Raw genomic sequence first — 21,912 nt, 5'->3', positions numbered from 1 at the left:
TGTGAACTGGCCTTCACTGGGGAGCCTGAGCAGAAGCAGGTGGACAAAGCATGTTGTCCAGGTTCCATTACACATGCCTGTACATGCTGTGTGCACTTCACTATGACTAAACCAAACACTCAAACATGGTCAGCAGTTTGTGTCTTCTTCTGGTTACCAGAGTTTCCCCCACAAAGTTGTACACACCCTAACCCCCAGAACCTATGAATGTTATGTTACATGGCAAAAGGGACTTTGGAGATGTAAGGAAGGTTACCGACCTTAAGATAGGGAGAGCATCCTGGATGATTCAGATGGGCTCAAGTTAACCACATGAGACCTTTAAAAGCAGAACTTTTTCTGGCAGGAGGGATGTGGCAGAAGGAGAATCAGAGAGATTCAAAGTTTGAGAAACACTTGACCTACTGTTGCTGGCTTTGAAGATGAAAAGAGCTACGAGGAAAGGAATGCAGGCAGCCTCTAGAAGCTGAGAAAGACTTTCAGCCAATAAAGAAATGAATGGAGATCTCAGTCCTCTGATTACATGAACTGAACTGTGCCAGCAACCTAAATGAACCCAGAAGCAGATTTTCCCCAGAGCCTCCAGATAAGAGCCCAGGTGACAAAAACCTTGATTGCAGCCTTCGGAAACCCCGAGCAGACAAACCAGTTGAGCCTCCCCTCCCTGACCTCTGACTTACAGAATTGTGAGCTAATACATTTGTGTTGTCTTATGCTGTTAAATTTGTGGCAATGCGTTATGATGGCAATAGGAAATGAATACACCTCTTAAAACACTCTTGGTCTGATCCTCTCCTCAAGACCTGGCAACAGCTAGCCAGGCTCCCACAGTCAAGGCTGCCATTCCACGTGCGGTTCTCACCTCCCAGTTAGGTGGCTCTGGGAACAAGAATCTCTCTCTCTGTGGCAGGATAGTGAGTAAGTGCTCCCCTAGTCTGCTCTTCCACAAACACATTCCTGTCTCCAAACTTTGCCACACTCAGACTTCACTTAGGGCCCCCTTCAGTCACTCAAGACAGAAGCACATAGTGCAAAAGCCACTAGGCTGGAAAGCATAAGACTCAAGTTGGACTCTTGATTCTGAAGTCATACCTCAGTGTGACCTGGGACAAGCCTTTTCTCCTCACATAACCTTAGTGCTCTCATCTCTAAAATGACGATCAGCCAGATATTCTTTAGATACTACATGTTGTTGGTGATTTGGGTGATAATATCCTGATTATGTCACTTATGTGATTAATTCAAACTTGAATTAATGATAACCTTTAGTATACAATGTTAGGTAACCTCTAGTGTACAATGATAGATAACCTTCAGTATACAATGATGGACTTTGGAGTCAGTTGGAAGCTGATAATTCACATTCCAGTTTTATAGACCTTGGTGAGCAAGTAATTAAACCTCTATGAGCCAACAGAATCCATAGAATAAGGCAATGGTAAAGATTAAACATGATCATGGATATCAAGTGCTTACACAATGCCTTAGATGACCAAAGGGCTCGAATGAGTGATAGTTTCTAGGATGAAGAAAATTATGGTGACAATAATGATGAACTTTTACATAGATTGCTCTTTTCCCAATAGAAGTTCAAAATCTGTAATTCTCCCTTGTAGACTGAGGTCTGTGTTCCCACCTAATAATCATCCCTAAATAGTTAACCCTGAAATTTACTTAGATATTTTAAAGTCTGGAAACCAACTAACCAGAAAGCACCCCATTTGTCTCTTCAGTATAGGAGTGGACTTTAGTATAGACTTTACTTAATGAAGCCTCCACCAATAGGGAATAGAAAAGAGAAAACATTGGCTATTGGCTTAATGATTTAGCATTGATTTTGGTTGGGTACGTTGTCACTTTGTTCCATTTTTGCCATTTACTGAGCAAAAGCCCTCTTACAGACTACACAGGCAAATCAACAAGGGGAAATGGATCAGACACTTGGGCATTTCTGGCCTTAACTTGTCAAGTTAACGTCTGGACTACGGGGTGAGTTATTTCTATAGAAAGCTGTTCTGATGGTAAGTTCAGGTTTCCCTCTTGCTGATTCATGATAAGTGAGATCCCGGGTACCTGGGAAGAGCTGACAACGCAGTATAAGCAAATGGGTGTAGACTTGCCACCTCTGCAATGACTTCCCAAGTTTGGTCTTGGGAAGGTTCTACTTGATCTCTTTGACCCTCAGTTCCCTCAGCTCTAAAGGGGAGATAATCCTACCCAATTTAGGAGAAGTGATGATGAAGGAAAAAGCCACATATGTGCAAAGGATCTTGCTCCCAACATGCTAACCTGTCAGGCGACCTTTATAAACTGCCTACAATGTACAGAGTGCCAACCTGCATGCTGTGGGCATACCCTGAGGAAGTAGAAGAAAGGCCATTTCCCTTGAGCCACTAATAACCCAGGAGGGAATGCACACTAATGATAACCTAATCAGACTGAATTAAATGAAGCAGGCCTACTTTGAAGACACCTCCTTTTCCCCAGTAAAGAATATTATAATAATAGCATTATGTTTCTAACAGATCACATTCTCAGCGACGATATGCCTAGAGGGAACCTACAGATGAGCTTTCTTTCCTTTTCTCTCTCTTTTCTTTCTTCCTTTTCCTTTTCCTTTCCTTTTTCTTCCTCCCTTCTTCCCTCCCTCCCTCTCTCTTTTCTTTCTTTCTCTTTCTTTCTTTCTTTCTCTTTCTCTTTCTTCTTTCTTTCAGTGGCACACAGCTCTACATTGCAGTAAATGACACCCTCTTGGAATGATAATAGACAGCAGAAGGCATGTATTTCTTTTTCATTTTCTTAGAGCCAAGTGTCCAGATTTACAACGCTCTACCTGGATAGGATTTAGAAATCTTAGAAAGCTAATGTTATTCTTTTAGGTCACAGGACTACTATTTGGAGCATAGCCTAAATACCTTATAGAAGACTCCAAAGGCTTTGGAACATTTACATGTATTAGTTTTTTAAAACGAGGATGAAAATACAAAAGCATTTTGTCCTTTTGCCTATATGCTCATCTGATAAGTTGTGACTGCATTGAATGTATAATGCAATAGGGTCCAGCATTCATCCTCTCAAGCCTCACCCAGGATCAAGTCAGGCAGAATGCGTATGGGGGGTAGAGGGAAGGAGTAGTAATGATACTCCAGCTACAAGCCACCCATAACAATCAGATTTGTTACTTTGTAATCATATCTTCCACAGACTATATTTGTAATATTTTGTGAAGGCAAAAAAAGGGCAGCCAAAAGATGATAAATTCCTCGTTTTTATTGGATAGTCAATTTATAATGGCTATAAGCCTGTCCAAAGATAAGAGTGAAAGCAGCATTTAATAGACCAAGTACATGGATAAAAAGAGCATTAACTCCAAAAATACAGGTCTGAACTACATGAGTGTGCTTTATGAGAGTCAAGTGATTTTTTAAAATAAGGATATTTATGAAAAAAGTGCTTTATTTCTCTGTCTGCTCAGAAACCTTGGAGATATTAATTCATTTATTCTTAGGAAATAGGTTTGTTTCAGAGATGCTTTCATGGATTAATAAAATTCAATATCACTTATATAAATGAAACTACAAGCTAACTTAAATATCCATATTTCATATGACAGGGGAATTTTAGGATACTGGAGGTCAGTGTTTCATTATTGATGTACTACTAGATGGCAAGTTGTATATATGGTCTTTAATTTAGAATATCAGAGCTGGCTACAAAGAAAAAGACACTCTCTATCATCTAAATCAGTCTGTTCCAACGTGAAATGAAGAGTTAAGGTAGATGCAACATTTTCTGACAACGTGGATTTTAAAATGTACACCATACCCTGGGCTTCAGAAAGTCACACATCCCAGTGATATCAGACTTAATTCTATGTGGTATGCAATGAAGCCTATTTTGAGAGGCCATTTTGAAGCAAGTACCTTCATTGGGATTTCTTTTTCCTTTAGCTTGGCCCAAAGTCTTCCAGTACCTTCCAATGCCTAAATTCTTCTGCAGTTGTGATTTGTGCACTAGAAGTAGCATCAATGCTTTCAGGCCAAAGACTAGTATTTTGTAAGCTGTTTCTTCAGCTTTAGAAAGAAGGATTTCTCAAGCTCTCATTCACTCAAAACTTCTCCTCTGCACACATGGAGAGTATGTGATGGGCCATAAGGTCATAGTCTCCTCTGCTTTCCTCCTCTTGGCTCCTGTTTTAAATCCTGTCCCCTCTTTCTCCTTCCTCTACCATGAAACTTATCAAAGTAGCAGCAAACCCTCCTTGCCTCTGATTCATCCAGCCCTCGTCCTTCCTCCACTGGCTGTAATTTGTTTTCCATTATCCTCCACTCTGTAGTGATGGTTCTCAACATGTGGTCCAGGATCAGTAACATCACCGTAGGTGTCACTTAGGATCTTGATGGAAGTGCAAATTATCGAGCCCCACCTTAGACCTACTGAATCAGAAACCCTGGGGATGGGCCCAGTGATCTGTGTTTTTTAAAAGCCCTCCAAATGATCCTGACACACATTGGAGAATCACCACTCCATGGAGACTGCTGTCATGGAGATTACTGAAATTTCTAAATATCCAGAATTGATTCTCATCTCTGATTGATCATCAGAAGCTGAAGCACAGCCCTCCTTGTGTAATCTCATTGCTGGTGCCTTTGACACTACCCTCTCTTCATTCTCCTTCTACTTCCTAATTGTTCTTTTTCATTTTCCTCAGGTGTCCCCCCCATTCCATCAATGCAGATTTTCAAAGGAATTGCCACAGGCCCTCTTCTCTTAACTCTTTACCTCTCGTCCAGGGAAATTCCATACGCTCCCCTGGCTAAGGTCATGGTTTCTATGCCGTTGACTCCCACACTGGATTCTCCAGCATTACCACTCTCTTCAGCTGCTTTGCCATCAATTCCAAAGGACTTTAGGACACAAACACCTCAAAAATCTACTGTGACTTATAATACAGAATTAATTTTAAAAAGTCAACTTCCTCACCACACTTGTATCTCCTCTCGATTTCTAGTCTTCTTTTACCTCCACAATATTTTCCCTAGCCCTTAGGTGTAAGAACTTCATTCTCCTCAACTCTGAATTTCCAAATAGCTGCTAAGTGCCAAGCCCTTTTGCCTATATTTCACAACCTTTCTCACATGCTTTGCCTTTTTGCTCTGTAGATTATTTTTATCTATCCAGGGGGCAGAACTCCAATCAAAGAGTGAAAGTTAAAGAGACAGAGATTATAGCTTATTATAAGGAAGAATTTTATAACAGTCACAGCTGCCCACAGATGGGCTAGGGAGTTTACTGTCTCCAGAAAAGCAGAAGTTTAAGTGTCTGATGAGTGGTTGGACTTGATGGCATTTAATATCCCATAAAACTTTGAGATTCTATAGTTCCTTTTATCACTCTTTTCTTTTAAGCCCTCATTGTTCATCCCCCCCCCACCCTTGTTTGAGCAAATGTTTTCATCCCAAGGCTGTGTCTGACGCTTGAGGCAGACCTGGTTTTTCTATGATTCTTTTCTTTGTGATTTCCTCTCTCCCTACTCCAATTCTTACACACTCATGTGGAGATTCATTTGTTCACTCACTCCATCTACTATGTGCTTGGTGCTGGAAATACAGAATTGAATGAGTCATCCTTGTCTTCAAATATCACCCAGGTAGGGAGCTAGACACGTACATCATAGATTACAGCACAGGGTGATGAGGCCATAGGATCCCAATGGAAAAGCAGAAAAGAGATCATTTGACCTGGGCAAAGGCAAAAATATGGACTGAGTTTTGAGGACTGAGTAGACACCACCTTGGTGAACAATAAAGGAAAGGATCTTCCAGAAGGACCACTATATGCAAAAGCACATAAACCCACGTGAGCATAACATGTATTTGGAAATGATGAGTAAGTAGTTCAATATGGATGGAGCAAAGAGTGGTAGGAGGGAAGAGATGGGTGAGGATAGTTTATAAAGGGCTGTAATTAAGCTAAGGCTGTTAACCTTATTGTGATCACTCTATGGTGGCCACCAAGTGACATAAATCAGATTTGCTACTTAGGAGATGAACAGAAGAGAGTTTGGAAGTGGTCAGAAAAGAGGCAGGAAGATAAACTGATGTTTAGGCAAGAGGTGATGGAAGCTCAGCTAAGTCAATGGCAGTGGGAAGGAAGAGTAATATATGGACTTTTAGAAATATTCATCTGCACCTGCAGAATTTGAGAGACTGATTAGATGAGGGAGCAAAACATCCAAAATGACCCTTAGGTTTTTTTTTTTAATTACATTTTTAGAGATGGGGTCTCACCATGTTGCCCAGGCTAGGCTTGAACCCCTTGGCTCAAGTGGTCCTCCTGCCTCAGACTCCCAAGTATCTGGGACTACAGGTGTGTGCCACCACACCTGGACCCTTAGGTTTTAAATTAGGTGACTGTGTGGGAAGTAGAGCCAATGCCTGTATAGAGAATATAAATGGAGAAAATGACTACTTGGCAGATAAAATCAGAACAGAGTTAGTGGACTAGTTGCTAGAGGACAGAAGAAAGGAGAGACTTAGAAATGGATAAAAAATTCAGAAGCACAAAGGAAAGAATAGAAGAATACCCTTATATCTTTGCATAAGGATCTCCTTCTAAATATTACATGTAATAATTACTAATAGATACTATTCATGCACATCAGCTACATACTAGGCACTAAACCTCACATAAACCATACAGGGTAGAAATTAATATTGCTTTATAAACATGAAAAACTCAGGCTCAGAGAAGTGAAGGAACTTGCCCAAAGTCATCCAGTGCCATTATAGGTTTTATGATCCCAATGTGCTCTGTTTTACATATACTGATTTAGATGACTTGGCAAATCCAGACAAGAATAAGACCTCTTCCCACCCTACATTCTTTTTAGAATCTAGAATATATTTCACTGAACAGATTGAAACAATATCACATACAAACTTGATATTTCCACTTGGCCATCAAAGTTGGGAGAAACATCTCTTCACCTTGCTGTTTCCTTCAGGTTTTCTTTGATTTTGATTTTTGTTTTCCCCTCTCATAGTCAGTTAAATCCTTAATTTAATGGCAAGATAGAGCTTGGCCTATTATACAGACCAGTGGTTTCCAAAACATGATCCCATGACCAGCAGCATTAGCTGAAGCTGGGAATTTGTTAGAAGTGAAAATTCTCTATCCCCACTGTAGATCTACTGAACAAGAAACTCTGGGGCTGAGGCCTAGAAATTTGTGCCTAAACAAAGCTGCTAGGTGATTCCGATGCTGGCTGGAGTTTGAGAACTATTAACACAGGCTAAACTGTTGTACCAGGATTTTATAGTGACAAGGATTTTAATGTGACAAGGGAGCAATCTAAATCATGGTGAATCCAAATGCCATGTCAACTGTGTAATGAAAGAAGAACGCCAATAAGCTTGCTCGCAGGTAATTTTTGAGGAACGATATTTTCATTTCTTTGGAGGTCAGTTCTCACACTGTACTTCACTGAGTGCACATGCATTTGAGAAAATCCATCAAAATGTATCAACTACTCTTTTGTTTATCACACAACATAGCATATAAAGAGAGGGAACCTGAGTTCTAAATTTCATAGAGTTGAACTAACTAGGATTTTCAGAGAAATTTACTAGTTTCCCAGTTTAACCATCAGCGCAGTTCAGGGTGAATGAAAACATAAGATCAATTAAGATTTTGGAATTAGATTCTCCAATGATCACAACAGAATCAAATTAAAGAACATCATCATTGATGCATTCCCCTTCTCCCTAGCTCCTCAAAAAACAACAAGGAAAAACAAGCTTTGGGAGGATACAAAGTATAGTAAATGCAATCTTCATCTGGTGGGATTTTTGGTTTTTTTTTTTTTTGGCAGAAAAGAGGGTAGGAAGGGCACCTGAGTGAGGCTATACATCTGCATATGTTATTAACAAAATATTACTAACATAGGAGGACCCCGCTCATGAAGTCAAGTAGCCAGCAGCTAAGGATGACTATCTGCACTTCAAGCTTTCAAATTACTTATAGTGGAGGGAGGAATTTTTGTAGAAAAAAATAACATTGGCCAGGCACGGTGGCTCACCCTGTAATCTCAGAACTTCAGGAGGCCGAGGCGGGCGGATCGCCTGAGGTCAGGAGTTTGAGATCAGCCTAGCCAACATGGTGAAACCCTGTCTCTACTAAAAATACAAAAATTAGCTGGGCGTGCTAGTAGGTTCCTGTGATCCCAGCTACTCAAGGGGCTGAGGTAGGAGAATTGCTTGAACCCAGGAGACAGAGGTTGCAGTTAGCTGAGATCTGCACTCCAGTTTGGGTGACAGAGAAAGACAAAAAAGAAAAGAAAGAAAGAAAGAGAGAGAGAAGGAGAGAGAGAGGAAGGAAGGAAGGAAGGAAGGAAGGAAGGAAGGAAGGAAGGAAGGAAGGAAGGAAGGAAGGAAGGAAGGAAGGAAGGAAATCTATGCCAAATTTGTTGGGATTTTTGATAAGTTATCTAATAGAATGGGCTAAAAAGAGGGGGTGAAGGATAAAAGACTGATCATTGGGTACAGTACACAGTGCTCAGGTGATCGGTGCACCAAAATTTCAGAAATCACCACTAAAGAAGTTATCCATGTAACCAAAATCTACCTGTTTCCCAAAAACTATTGAAAATTTTTTTAAAAAGAGAATGGGCTAAAAAGCAATAGCCCCAGCACACTTGCAGATGAATGGCATCCTCTCAAGTGGGGAGAAGTTACAGGGAAAACTTCTAGAGGGATGTTTTCATCTTTTTTTTTTTCCCCAGGCTAATCAGACACAGCTGATTTTAAAATGTGCATAGCAGCCAGCTTTCCCATGTGACACAGGCTCATTTTCCCCAGCTTATAGCTCCTTGTCATTGTTGAAGCACACGGGCCAACAGAAAGACAAACACCGTCAGGACACAGCGTGCTACTAACCTGCTCATGAACTTGTAACGGCGGGGCAGGTAATAGATTTTTCTCCTGGAAGAACAGCAAAAATGAAGCCAGTCGAGAAGAAAACCCATCGTCAGTTACAGTTTGAACTAGCAAGGAAGGAAAGGAGATTGAAGATAGAAGCCTGTAAGAGGTGAAGAAGAAAAAACTAAAAAGAGATTAACAGTGAGAAATACAGTGGGAACACAGGGCATGCGTTTTTGAGTCATGAAATCTTATGCAACAGTTTCCATTGGTATTTCTTCCTCTACCCATTACCATAATTTTTTTTTTTTTTTTTTTTTTTTAGTGGTTGCTCCTCGCCTGCAAAGCATGTGCAGTATGATAATTTGGAGTGATTGGTATTTGCACAGCTTCAGCTGAAGTCAGCTTTCTTCCCCAGGAAAATGCAAGGATGGATCAGAGGACAACATACATAATTTAACGGGCATGCTATTATATTAACTAATATTTATACAGCACTTCAAGCTTACACATGACACTTCTCTCATGGTATAGACATATATATATATTTCACAACCAGTGTGGGAAGGACACTCACTTGTCAGCATTAACACCCAGCTGTACATAACCACACTGGGGCACACTGGCTGACCACTGGCCCTGGTTGTAGGTGAATTAAATAGGTAAAATCAAGGAATTCTGGAAACTTTAAAAAAATCAGACTTATTCTGTCAGATTGCTATATATCTACCTTTAAAGAATGTTAAAAATGAAAATTCTTGGTGTAGTTTGAATGGACAGTACATGAATTAGATTCTTTATTAAAATGCAACCTCCCTTTCCATTATTTCAGGCTTCAACTGAAGCTGAATGGAATAATAATGAAACAGGTGCTTTTTATGTATATCCTGAACTGTTACTGAACTCTTTCACTTCTGTAAATGGTAAGTTTATGTACCACCAATTTTTTTTGCATATTCGTGAAAGCTTTAAAACATAGGCAAAACTATAGAGACAATAAAAAGATCAGTGGTTGCCAGTGGGAGAAGGAATGTAGGTGAAACACAGGAGACTTTTAGGGCAGTGCAGCTATTCTGTACGATCCTGCAATGGTGGATACATGATATGCCTTTGTCAAAACCCACAGAACCACGCGCACATAGAGTCAACCCTAGAGTAAACTATGGACTTTAGTTAATAATAATTTTTCAATACTGGTCCACCAATTTTAACAAAAATATCACACTAATGCAAGATGTTAATAATAAAGAAACTGTAGGCTGGAGGAGAAGGGAACACTATACTATACTATATTGTATACTATATTGGAACACTAGTATCTTCTCAATTTTCTATAAACCTAAAAAATTCTCTAAAAAGTAAAGTCTGTTAAAAAAAATCCATGGACATATAGGTATTTAGAAGCAAGTTTTACTGTAATTTCTCATAAGAAACCTATTCCTATATTTCCTTTTAAACATTATAGGGATAAAAATCCATGGAGACTAAACCTGGGATTCAGAAGTATCGTCTACACAAAATTATGAAGATTCTTTGGGCATTTAAATTCAGCCAAAATGATGTTTGTACATTTTGTTGAAATGATGTAGTGGGAGAATTCCTCCTTTGGAAATGCATGTATCTCCTTAGACTAGAGTTATTTGTCTGAAACTATGGACACAATAATAGCAAAAGTTTTAAATCCATCAGGTTGCAACAAGTAAAGCCAAGCTTAGTAGGCAAAACCACATTAATATTAATGAGGTCAGTAAGTGTCACACATTAACAATATTTTCTTCTAAAATCATCATGCAAGAATTCCTATATCTAAAAAGATTATTGTTCACGTTCTTTTTCATTTCATTGTGTGCTTCACATTCTCTCAAGTGCTGCTTGGAGGCAGCACATTTCTGCTCTGCAGTAGGCATGCAGAAGTTATTCATGATGCGGCCAGGCCCTTCAGATATAAAATTCTTTGCAGGTAGTAAGAGAATTTGCTTTGCATTAACATTGCTTAAGTTTCTATAATCTCCCTGGGTTCTTTGTTACAGACATGTGTTCTGGCAGAAGGTTTTATGAGATTTATTTATACCGGAGAGGGGTGTGTAAATTTCTATCTAGACATATTTTGTAGGGTTTTCTTTCTTTCTCTTTTGGTTCTTAGGTATGATACGGTATTAATCTACATTAGATACTTATTATATCATTGATAAATATTTGGTTTTAATTGCTAGAGTATAAAAATTTTCAGTGGAATCTAAACTGACATTCCTTATCTCTCCCTAGTGGATATATACATATACACACACACACACACACACACACACACACACACACACACATATTATATATATATATGTATTCCTTTTTTTAACCCTTAAATTCTCAGATTTTCTTTTTAACAGTTAAATACAAAAATAAATCATAAGATCAGAACTAAATTTATTATGCATTTTGAGAATTTTGCCTCCAGGAAAACAGATGCTAGAAATCCCAGCCTCTATTTTGACTAGGTATTAGGATATACAGGCCAATAAACAAAGAAGACAAGATGCACCGGGGAGATGTATTACAAGCCTGTGAATGGAAATTGCCCTTCTCTAAATGTGTCCCTAACCCTTCTCTCTGTCTCTATAAATGTTCTTTGTCTCCACAACTTTCCACAGCTCATTAAGAGACAGACTGTAGAGCTGGTACCAATTTGCCTCATTTCTGCCACCTAATGTGGTCTTACTGGCAAATTGCAAACCAAAAGTACGTCATTCTTTGAGTCCCTTCAGAACTGCCCTTGGGACTACATCCATCCATCCACCTTTTTAGACCCACATATCTTGGCATTTCCAATTTCAGTTTTAATATGTTATTTCTATATAGCAAATGCAGATCACTTTTCCATAATCCATAGGGAAAATAAAAATATTCATTGTGAAATGAAGGTAAATTATAAATTAATCCTTTTAAATAACTAAGGAATATAAACAAAGTATTTTCTATTCCCCTTGGAACAAATATCAATATTTGTGTTTGCACAGTATTTATGACTTGAAAAAGTTTGTTTTTTTTTTTTTAAAGAAGATCACATTGTCACGAAATTTCTTGCACTTGTTTCTAGAGAAATACATTTTAATGTTTTTCTGGAAGGGAATGGTCAGTAAAGAACATAAAAATATGGCCCTGTGCAACTGCTGCCTGTGGTCTGGCTGTTCAAAGCAGCAGTATACAGGACTTCTAAAAATGGCACTTTGGAAATATAAATGCCACTTGGAAAATGCTTCTTTATTGCAGGCACTGGAAATATCTACCTGCTAAGAACTGAATTAGCCAGAGTTTTTCACAAAAAGCCATGAAATCATTATTGGCCATAAACGCTTATTTGCATATCCTAAACATTTGAAAGAGTCCCTCCTCTAATGGCCTTCCCATCTGCATTTCAGTTTTATTTGTTCTGAGAGAGGAGAACATTAGATTTACAGTGAAGCAGCAGAGAGAGTGGAATAAAATACATTTCCACCTACCTGAAAGGCATTCTTACATTCATTTGTTCTGCATATCTTCCAAGGACTTCCCATGGGGCATGCAACTTCACAAAGATAATGTCACTATTTATTAGAGAGGACTGAAACAGAAAAAAGAAACTAAATTGAAAAGTATATTCAAGGCTCCCACAGTTTAAGTTGAGTTGGAATTTAGAATGCATGGACCTGGACAGAGATTACGATTTGGGGCATTCCTCAGCAATAGGCCAGACCCTTCCAAGTGCACGTATTCATTTAACAAACATCCCACTGTATGTGTGGCACTCATGCCAGCTGGAGACCCAGCTGCAAACAAGAGAGGTATGAATAACATTTACATTCTACAAAAATGTTAAAGAAGATAGGCAAAAACAAGTTGAAAAGGAAGGATACGCCAGGCGTGGTGGCTCACGCCTGTAATCCCAGCACTTTGGGAGGCCGAGGCAGATCACCTGAGGTCAGGAGTTTGAGACCAACCTGGACAACATGGTGAAACTCCGTCTCTACTAAAAATACAAAAATTAGCTAGGCATGGTGGCAGATGCCTGTAATCCCAGCTACTGGGGAGGCTGAGGCGGGAGAATCGCTTGAACCCGAAAGGCAGAGGTTGCAGTGAGCCAAGGTCACGCCACTGCACTCCAACCTGGGCAACAAGAGCGAGACTCTGTTGAAAGAAAGAAAGAAAGAAAAGAGAGAGAGAGGGAGACAAGGAAGGAAGAAGGAAGGAAGGAAGGAAGGAAGGAAGGAAGGAAGGAAGGAAGGAAGGAAGGAAGGAAGGGAGACTCAGATAATAATGAGTGTTCTGAAGAAGGAAGGATAAGCTCAGATAATAATGAGTGTTCTGAAGATAGAGTAATGAGAGAAACAGTTATGGGAGGGGCTACATACTCATTTGGACAAAGGGTTGAGGAAAGTCTTCTCTGTGGAGGTGACATGTGAGCTGAGACCTAAGGAGGAGAAGGCACCAGCTGGGGAAAGAGCACAGCATGAGCGCTCTGGGTGCAAAGGCCCTGAGCTGGGAAGCTGCCTGGTATATTGAGGGAGAGAAAGGAGAGCAGAGGGGCTGAGGTGTTTTAAGGAGGGAAGAGTGGCATCAGAAGAGGCTGAGAAGGTGAGCAGAAGACAGAACGTGCAGCGGATTTTATTCTAGGAACACTGGGAAACCACTTTGATTTAGGTTGTCAAAGATCACTGTGGTTGTTTCATGGAGAATAAATGATAAGGGAGAAGAAGGAATGTTCTCAGTCATCCAGGCAAAAGCAAAAGTTGATGGTGGAGATGAAGCAAGCCAAAAGATGTGAGACTGCAATCTGGGTGGGTACCTGGCAAAGCTTTTTCAAAGAGCTGTGTTCTTTGGTCAAAGACCTTTGCCTGCTTTGGGGCTTTTTATCAACCTAGAACGTAGGGAAGTAAAACTAGGACTTCACACCCCGATAACTATCCAACAGATTTTGGTCTATGCCTCTGGCCAAAAGGACATGAAAAACCAATTAGGAGATTTCTCTTTGGAAGTCACTTTCCACAAGGAGGGGTCAGTTGTAGAAGGAAAGTGAGAAAATAGGAGCCAAACCAGTTTAAATTAGTAAAGTGGCCAATTACTAATCCCCATCTGTCTCATATAGGGTTGATCTGGACTGCATGGCATTTAAGTTTTTATAGTTTAGGAATGTTGACAGATATGTTAGGACTTTGTGCTTTGTGGCTAGACTTTCCTTATACTAGTATTGCATAACAATCCTTTGTTGGTTCTTGTTGTTGTTGTTTTTGCACAACTGACAAAAATAGAAGCTCAACTTTTTCCTCTAGCTGGGGTAAATGTGCACTATGGGAAATTGTTTTGAAATTGCAGATGGATGTAAAGTTGTAATTCATTTATCATACTTTAATTCAGAGTCTTTTTGACCTGAATTATAAACATTCAAGGGTTATAAATATTATACGTGTATAAACTCATCAAGATATTATGAAAATCAAACTGGCATCGACTGCAATGTTCTCAGAGACTGGTGTGATGCTGAATTTCCCAAGGGTAGGAAGGCCAGGGCCCATCAGTAGTGTCAGGCACTCTCTAATATTGGTCTGAAAAGTCTAACTTTCTGGCAGTTCAGGCTGAAATGAGGTTTTACCTTCTGGCTTGAGACAAGAGTGCCCTGAGTATAACCCTCCTGATAACAAGGAATATTTCTGTTATTCATAGTTGAATCCTTTGGGCCTAGCACAGTGCTTGGCACGGAGGTACCACGCACCCAATGTTTGTCTAATCCATGAACATGATTGGTGAAATGTGGGCAGTTAGACCTGGCCCAGGTGAATACTGGATTCCTGTGAAGCAGGTAGTGACTGTCAATGAAGTGACTCTTACAGTGAACACTGCAGGTTACTGCAAATGAGGTGCCTGTCCAGGGAGTGGACAAACCAGTAACAACCGAAAATGTGATGGCCAAATGCTTTGTCTCTTTGTAAAAACTGCTTTCCTCTGTTCAGTAACCTATTACGGTCAGTCCTCCTGGCACAGCTGTTTAGATCGGGGTATGTAAATGAGCTCACAGGCTGTGATGCCCATACAGAACATACAGAAACATCACACACACACAGTCAGTCCCGCCCCATTTCATGCCTGTGGATGCAATGATGCCTTGGGGATCTGAGATGGTCTCACAGCTTTTCCGCTGAGCATTTGTTGGACTTTAGAAAAGATTGCTGCTTCCTTTTCAATACATAGTACAGTTTTCCAAGTTATAATGCAGAAGAAAGACTGTATTTCCTAAAAATAGTTCTTTTTCTTTATATGAAGATATACTTCAGATCTGGGAAGGCTTTGTGGCTTCCTAAGTCGGAAATTTTAATCATGATAATGGGATTTCTTTATATTCACTTAGCTTTCCTTTAAGGTTCTATATTCACTCATCTTCCTATGAGAGAGTAAAATTGTGCAACACAGAGGACTCTATATGGAAATGTGATTGATTCACTGAATTAAACAAATGATTTAGAGCAGAATATAGTGCTTAGAGATTACTCTCTCCATAGATTTACTGTAATTGTTAGGATTTACAGAAAATAAACAATCTAGTGGGAAAATAATCATTTGAAGATCTCTCATAAATTTATGGAAACATTAAAAATATATTAAAATATTCCACTCAGAGAACAACTTAAATACCACATTTCTATATGTAGAAAAGCTAAGTTCATTATCTGAATACATACTGAATCAACTAAAATTCTGATGTGGGATCTCAACCATTTTCTGCATAAAAGGATAGCTATTTTGATTTATTCAGCCTGATAAAAATCACTTATTATTTAACTAATAACAATAACAACCTCATTTTATTTATTTATTTATTTATTTTTCATGCTTTGCAATTGTCAAAGCACATTCACACATTACCCCATCTTATTCCCATATGAACCTTGTGAGAGTGGTTTTCCTTCAGTTTCTTAGAGGAGGAGAAAGAGAGGTGACAAGTGGCTCACCCACAGCCAAATAAATGTTTACCCCAGACAGAGCTGATTCCATACCTTCACCTCTTAACTTGCTTTTGAATTATACCTGACAACTTCTGAAGTTTAAATAAATAATGGCTTTGCAAATGCATTTAAGATGCATAGAATCTGGATTGTTGCTTTATCAGTTTATATGAATTTGTCTTAAAAGAATTTCATATTTTAGAAAACAAAGCAACAAAAACAAAGAGGCTTTCCTTCATGTAAAGCAAAATTAAGTTACCAATGAACTGAGATTTTATTTGGGGCTATTAAAAATTGTTTTGATTATCTCGAGAAAAAAACATTACCTGAATTCTCTTGAATAGCAAAGAATATGAGTTCTCTCTCTCTCTCTCTCTCTCTCTCTCTGTGTGTGTATGTGTATGTGTGTGTGTGTGTCCTTTTGTCCTTTTTACATACTTAAGGGAAAATATAGTGTATGGGGCTTATTATTCATATTCAGCTTTCCAAGGAAAAACTGAGAAGGCATTACCTACTGCTTGTTACTGAATGCCTTCTGAACTTCAGTTCTGAGAAATAAATGGGAAACAGATGATTGCTAATTATATGGCCCATAAATCACTCTTTTCTCTACTGCCAAATGATTACACTGCTGTTTCTAGATAGGTCTTTCCTTATTATTAAGTATTCTTTGCCATATAAATCCAAGTGCACAAGAGCCCAAGTGAAAAGAAATGAAAATGATTTTTACGAAACATAGCGTTGTTTCATTAATATACTGCAATACAAATTCCTGGGAATAAAACCTTGGGGAGAGAAAAATTACCACTTAGAGAAGTTTGGAAAAATATTCTTAGAAAAATGACTGAAAAAATTAGCGAATATCATGGGAAATTACCTGGAGTAAAAAGAGATGAGATTCACACAAAAAATTCTTCCTTTTTTTTTCTTTTATTCAGCAAGAACATACTGAAAACCTTCGATTTACTAAATTTTGGTCCATGCCTTGGTATGTAACAGTCATGGTCCTTGCAACAGTAAGGCAGGAGAAATGGCATGCCACTATCTAATCCAAGCAGTCCATCTCTCAAAGAGGTGTGTATGTATATATATGTATGTGTGTATGTGTGTGTATACACACACATCTCCACATCTTATGATTCCTGATGCCATTTGTTGAGAAGAGGAAATAGAGGCAGACCACGTTTGAGCATGGAGGATGGGGGTACAGAGGTAGATCATAAACTCAGTTTTGGAAAAGTTAAGTTTGACATGCCCAGGAGATATAGCGTGGGTAGTTAGACAAATGAGTCTGGAGCTCAGGGTAGAAGTCTGGGCCAGGGATACAAAGTAAGTGTGTCCAGGATAAACATTATATTTAAAGGACTGGTAGAGGTCACTATGGGAGTATAGGTACAAGGCCATGTGGGCATCTGTGCCTCAGAGGTTAGCAATTCGGACTGTGAGGTTGGACTTCACATATTTATATTCATTTGTCTACCTCTTACCAGCCCTGAGATCTTGAACAAGCTATTTAACTTCTCTGTGCCTCAGTTTGTTCAAATGTAAAATAGGAAATGATAGCAATACATATCTTATTGAATTGTATTAAATGGCATAATGCCGTTAAGGTGCTCATAGTAAATCTAAAAATATGCTTGTTATTATCTCCAAGAGGGGCCACACCATATTGGTGGTGAAAAGAACACAGCATTTCTACTCACTCAAATTATAACCTGAGAAGGTAATAAACAAGAAACCAGTATATTGGAAGGATTTATCAGTCTTTGATTACAAGCCCCAACCACCAGAAATCCTGAGATCCAAGCACCCAATTCCTGTCTTTTGTCCCTTAGTATCTTCAGGGTTTCCTGCAGGTTCCTCTATGACATTCATTCAACAACATCCAAAAATGTTCATTAAGTGACTACTCTGTGTCAGAGACTCTTCTAGGTGCTAGATATGCCACAGTAGATAGAATTTACAATCTAGAGTGGGAGACAGACATCAAACAACAAATAAGCATGATTTAAAATTATGAAAAGTATTTTAAAAGGAAAAGAATATAGTTCTGTGGGAGAGAGGAACTGGAGGCACCTGATTAAGATTTGTTGGTTGATCTGTGACTAGGTGACATTTAGCCTAAAATCTGAAAGATGAGATGGTGTTAGGCATGGAAAGAGTCAAGTGAGAAGTATTCCAACCAGAAGAAACAGCAAGAACAAAGGTCCAGAGGTTGTTCTGGGAACGGGAAGGCTGGGGTGATTGGACATTGTAAAGTGTGAGGTGGATAGAGTTACCTAAAATAGGGTTAGAGAAGAGGGCTGGGAATAGACCATGCCAGGCCAGGTACAATGTGGTAAGAAGTTTGGATTTATTTTCTAAGGCCAATAGGAAGCCACTAATGAGTTGCAGGCAGGCATCACTTGTTTCCCAAAGTGTGTGCTGCATGTTTTGTAGAGAATGGTCCGAAGGAAGCACAGGAGTGGGAAGTTCAATAAGAAAGTTATTCTAGTAGCCAGGTGAGACAAGATGGTGGTTAGAACCAGAAGAAAAGGAGAAACAGATGGACTTGAGATCTAGTGGAGGTAGGTTTGAAAGAACTTGGGATTGAACAAATAAGGAGGGTGAAAAAAAAATCCAGTGCCTAGAATGATGCAGAGGTTATTTTGCCTGGGGAACTGGACAGATGGTAGTACTCTTACCTGCAGTGAAGGACTGGAGCCGTCCAGTTTGTCCTAAAGTTGTATAGGTGACAATGCACCCGTAAATCATGGTGGTCTTTGCAGATAACCATGAATCCCACTGTGTGAATTGTAACTTAACATTCACTCACACATCCACTCATCTATTCTGCAAATCTTTACTGACGGCCTATGATGTGCCAGGGCCTGTCCTAGGTGCTGGGAAGATAGCTGTGAACAAAACAGACCAAATCCCTGCTCTTGAGGAACTCAAGTTCTGCTGGGGAGACAGACCCTCAGTAAATAGACGTGTAATACTTCTGATGATGTGCTTTGAAGAAAAATAAAGAGGGTAAGAAAATAGAAAGTAATGGTAGGAAGGAGATGCTATTTTAGATAGAGCGGTGTGGACAAGCCTTTTGATAAGGTGACATTCGAACAGAGACCTGAAAAAAGTACTGAGGGAGGCTGTTCTATTACACAGGGAGAGAGCATTCCAGACAGTGAGAAGAGTAAAAGACAAAGACCCTGAGGCATAAATAGGCTTGACGTTTCAATTTACTGAGCGTGAAGGATCCAATCAGGTTAGCCACTTGCATCTGCTCTGTATCCCCTTAGGTAACTACCTGGGCATTGCTTTCTCATAACTATACTGTTACGAGGACAAAGCAAAACTCTAAAATTCTGGGGCTAGGAGGAGACATTAATTGCTAATTGGAAACTCAGAGAAGCCTCTTGAATTAAAAAAATCATAGTGAATGCAAATGAATAGTAATGGTAGAGACGGAAGCAGCTACATAGTGCCACTACACGTTAGGTGGTATTTTAGAGCTTTTGCCTACATTAAATCATTCAATTTTCACAGCAACCCTATGCAGCAGGTATTACTATTATTCTAATTTATTGCAAATGAGGAACTAAAGCACAAAGAAGTCTGGTACCTTGGCTAAGTTTACTCAAGTAAGGAATGGAGCCTAGTTCTCACCAATGCAGTCTGGCTTCAGAACTGCTGTTTCACAAGCAGAAAGCTGAGAGGCTCACACAAATATATTTGCTCATGAACTCAATTCCACTGTAATGTTATTTTTTGAAGAAATGCTTAATTATATATTACAGTCGATGTGCAATGCATACAGTTGGCTCTCACATCCTAAAATTAATGTAAGGCCAGTAGTAAGAGCAAATTTCAAGCCTGGTTCTGCCATCTGTGGGCACATTACTCCATTCACAAGCCTCAGTTTCTTCATTTGTAAAATGAGGAAAATAATACCTGCCTTGCAGCGTCGTTCTGAAGCTGTTATGGTTGTATAGTACTGGTTCAATAAGTGAGAATTTCCTTCTTCCACCCACAGGTACTGAAAGCTTGGTGGACATCTGGGTAACCCCCCAATAGCTGATGCTAGAATTCCTTGATGTATCTGGAATCTAGCCTGTGAAACTGGTGGATAAATGTACACTCCTCGAGGGTTAAAGGGCTCAAAGTAATTGCTAAGCAACTTCAACTTCTCTCAGTGGGGGCTATCATCTAACCAGCTGTGTAGCACTGGGCAAATGACTTGTACTTTTATGAGCTCCAGTTTTCTCTAAAAAATGAGGGCATGTGTCTCTAAAAAGAAATTTTTTTTGCATCTGTTATTCTTTTCCCTTAGGGACACACTGAAATTTGTGAGTGTAGTTTACAAATGCTCTTCAGCTGATTCGGATGCAATTTCCTCTCTGCAACACATACACACACACAGACACACACACACACACAGTGCCCTGGTGGAGAGAATCCTCTTGAAGTACTATATGTTCCCAAATAATTATAATATTCATTCCCTGAAGGTGACATTAGCAACAGCAACAAGAAATAGGTGTGTGTGAAATTGTCCCCCTTAGAAGACCTTTAAATGGACGTCTCTAAGGACTTCATCCAGGCTCTAGTCTCATTCTACCTGTCCTCCCTGGATGATCTCATCCCTCCTAATGGCTTTAGATGTCACCTATCAGCTGATATCTCCAACACTCATATCTTTGGCCCACACTTCTCTTCTGAACTCCAGATCAGTGTAGCCAATGGTCAGTGTGGCACCTGGTACCTCATGTCTCACTGGCAGATCAGACACATCAATGTCTACAATGGATCTGCTTCACTGGCAAAACTGCTCTTCTTCTCAGTGTCCCCACATCAGGAAATGGCACAACCATCCTTTTAGTGGCTCAAGTCCAGGAGCCATCTTTAACTTCTTTTTCCCTTATGTCATATCCAACAAATCACCAAGTCTTATTGATTCTACCTTTTAAACTTCTCTTTGATCTACACACTTCTCTGCATCTCTACTGCCACCACCCTCCTTTAAACAACCATCATCTGTCTTCTCAAATACTGCAACAGCCTCATGGCGGGGCTCCTTCCATTCCAGCCTGGATTGGCCTGAATGCATTAGATGAGTCCTTAGGAGAGAGTCTCGAGGTCAGAGAGATTATCCTGCTCGCTCTGAAGAAATAAGCCGCTGTGTTGTGAAAGGGTCTCTGAGGGGCCTCTAGAAGCTGAGAACCGTTCCTGGCTGAAGGTCAACAAGAAAATGAAGACCTCAGACCTACAACCACAAGGAAAACTAAATTCTGCCAATAACCATGTGAGAGAACCTTGAGCTCCAGAAAAGAATGCAACCTGGCGGACACCCTGGGGTGGCCTTGGAGGGATCCTGATTAGAGGTCATGGTTGAGCTGTACCCAGACTCCTGACCCACAGAGACTGTGGGAGCATAAACATAGATTGCTCGAAGCCTCGAAGTTTGAAGTAATCTCTTCAGCCGTGATATAAAACTAATGCAGATCATATTCCAACTAATGAATGCTATAATTATAGATTTCATTGCTGCCTCTGTGAGACTGTACACTTCTTCACAGTTGTATTCCCAGCACCCAGCATGTTACTGAGCACATGGTCATTGAGAATGAATGCTTCCTAAATGAATTTATGAACATCTTGCGATCCAGACTACGAGTAGCTTTCTCACATTATTGATTACCTTGTTAAAACACTATTATCAGGCAGAAAAAAATTCATCTTCTTACCACCACAGAGTTTCAATGTGGCTAAATTTATGAGAAACTCGAAGAAACCCTCCTCTAGGCCACAATTAGATGTTCAGTTCTGAAGGGCTGAGCACAAATCTTCACACATTTCATTACAGGTTCTCTGTGTTGCCATAAAGTGAATCCCCTCATGCAACATACTCTTTGTTACTTCGCACCAACCCTGGTGATCCCCATGTCAGGTCTGAGAAACTTACTTCATCAGGGTATCTGAGGAAAATCAATGTTTAGTGTAGCTGTCAGGATGGGCTAAGTTATGTTGCAGCAACTAATAACCCC

General features: G+C 39.7%; 1 protein-coding gene across 2 annotated transcripts in view; it reads right to left on the bottom strand.

Annotated features, from left to right (window-relative positions):
- Nucleotides 1–21,912, bottom strand: part of ANO4 (anoctamin 4) — a 383,617-nt gene that overhangs the window by 133,315 nt on the left and 228,390 nt on the right. The window contains exons 7-8 of one of the 2 annotated variants that reach the window (XM_050750195.1): nucleotides 12,413–12,513; nucleotides 8,937–8,981 (exon numbers count right to left, since the gene is read on the bottom strand). In XM_050750195.1, the coding sequence (XP_050606152.1) occupies nucleotides 8,937–8,981; nucleotides 12,413–12,513 (146 nt within the window). Of the gene's footprint in view, nucleotides 1–8,936; nucleotides 9,044–12,412; nucleotides 12,514–21,912 lie in introns of those variants that run through there. The other variant, XM_050750196.1, reaches the window with a different exon arrangement.

Source organism: Macaca thibetana, chromosome 11 (genome assembly GCF_024542745.1).
Source record: "Macaca thibetana thibetana isolate TM-01 chromosome 11, ASM2454274v1, whole genome shotgun sequence".
In the NCBI taxonomy this organism is placed as follows: domain Eukaryota; kingdom Metazoa; phylum Chordata; class Mammalia; order Primates; family Cercopithecidae; genus Macaca; species Macaca thibetana.
The sequence above is the reverse complement of the archived record's forward strand: the minus strand, read 5'-3'. Positions and strand labels throughout refer to the sequence as shown.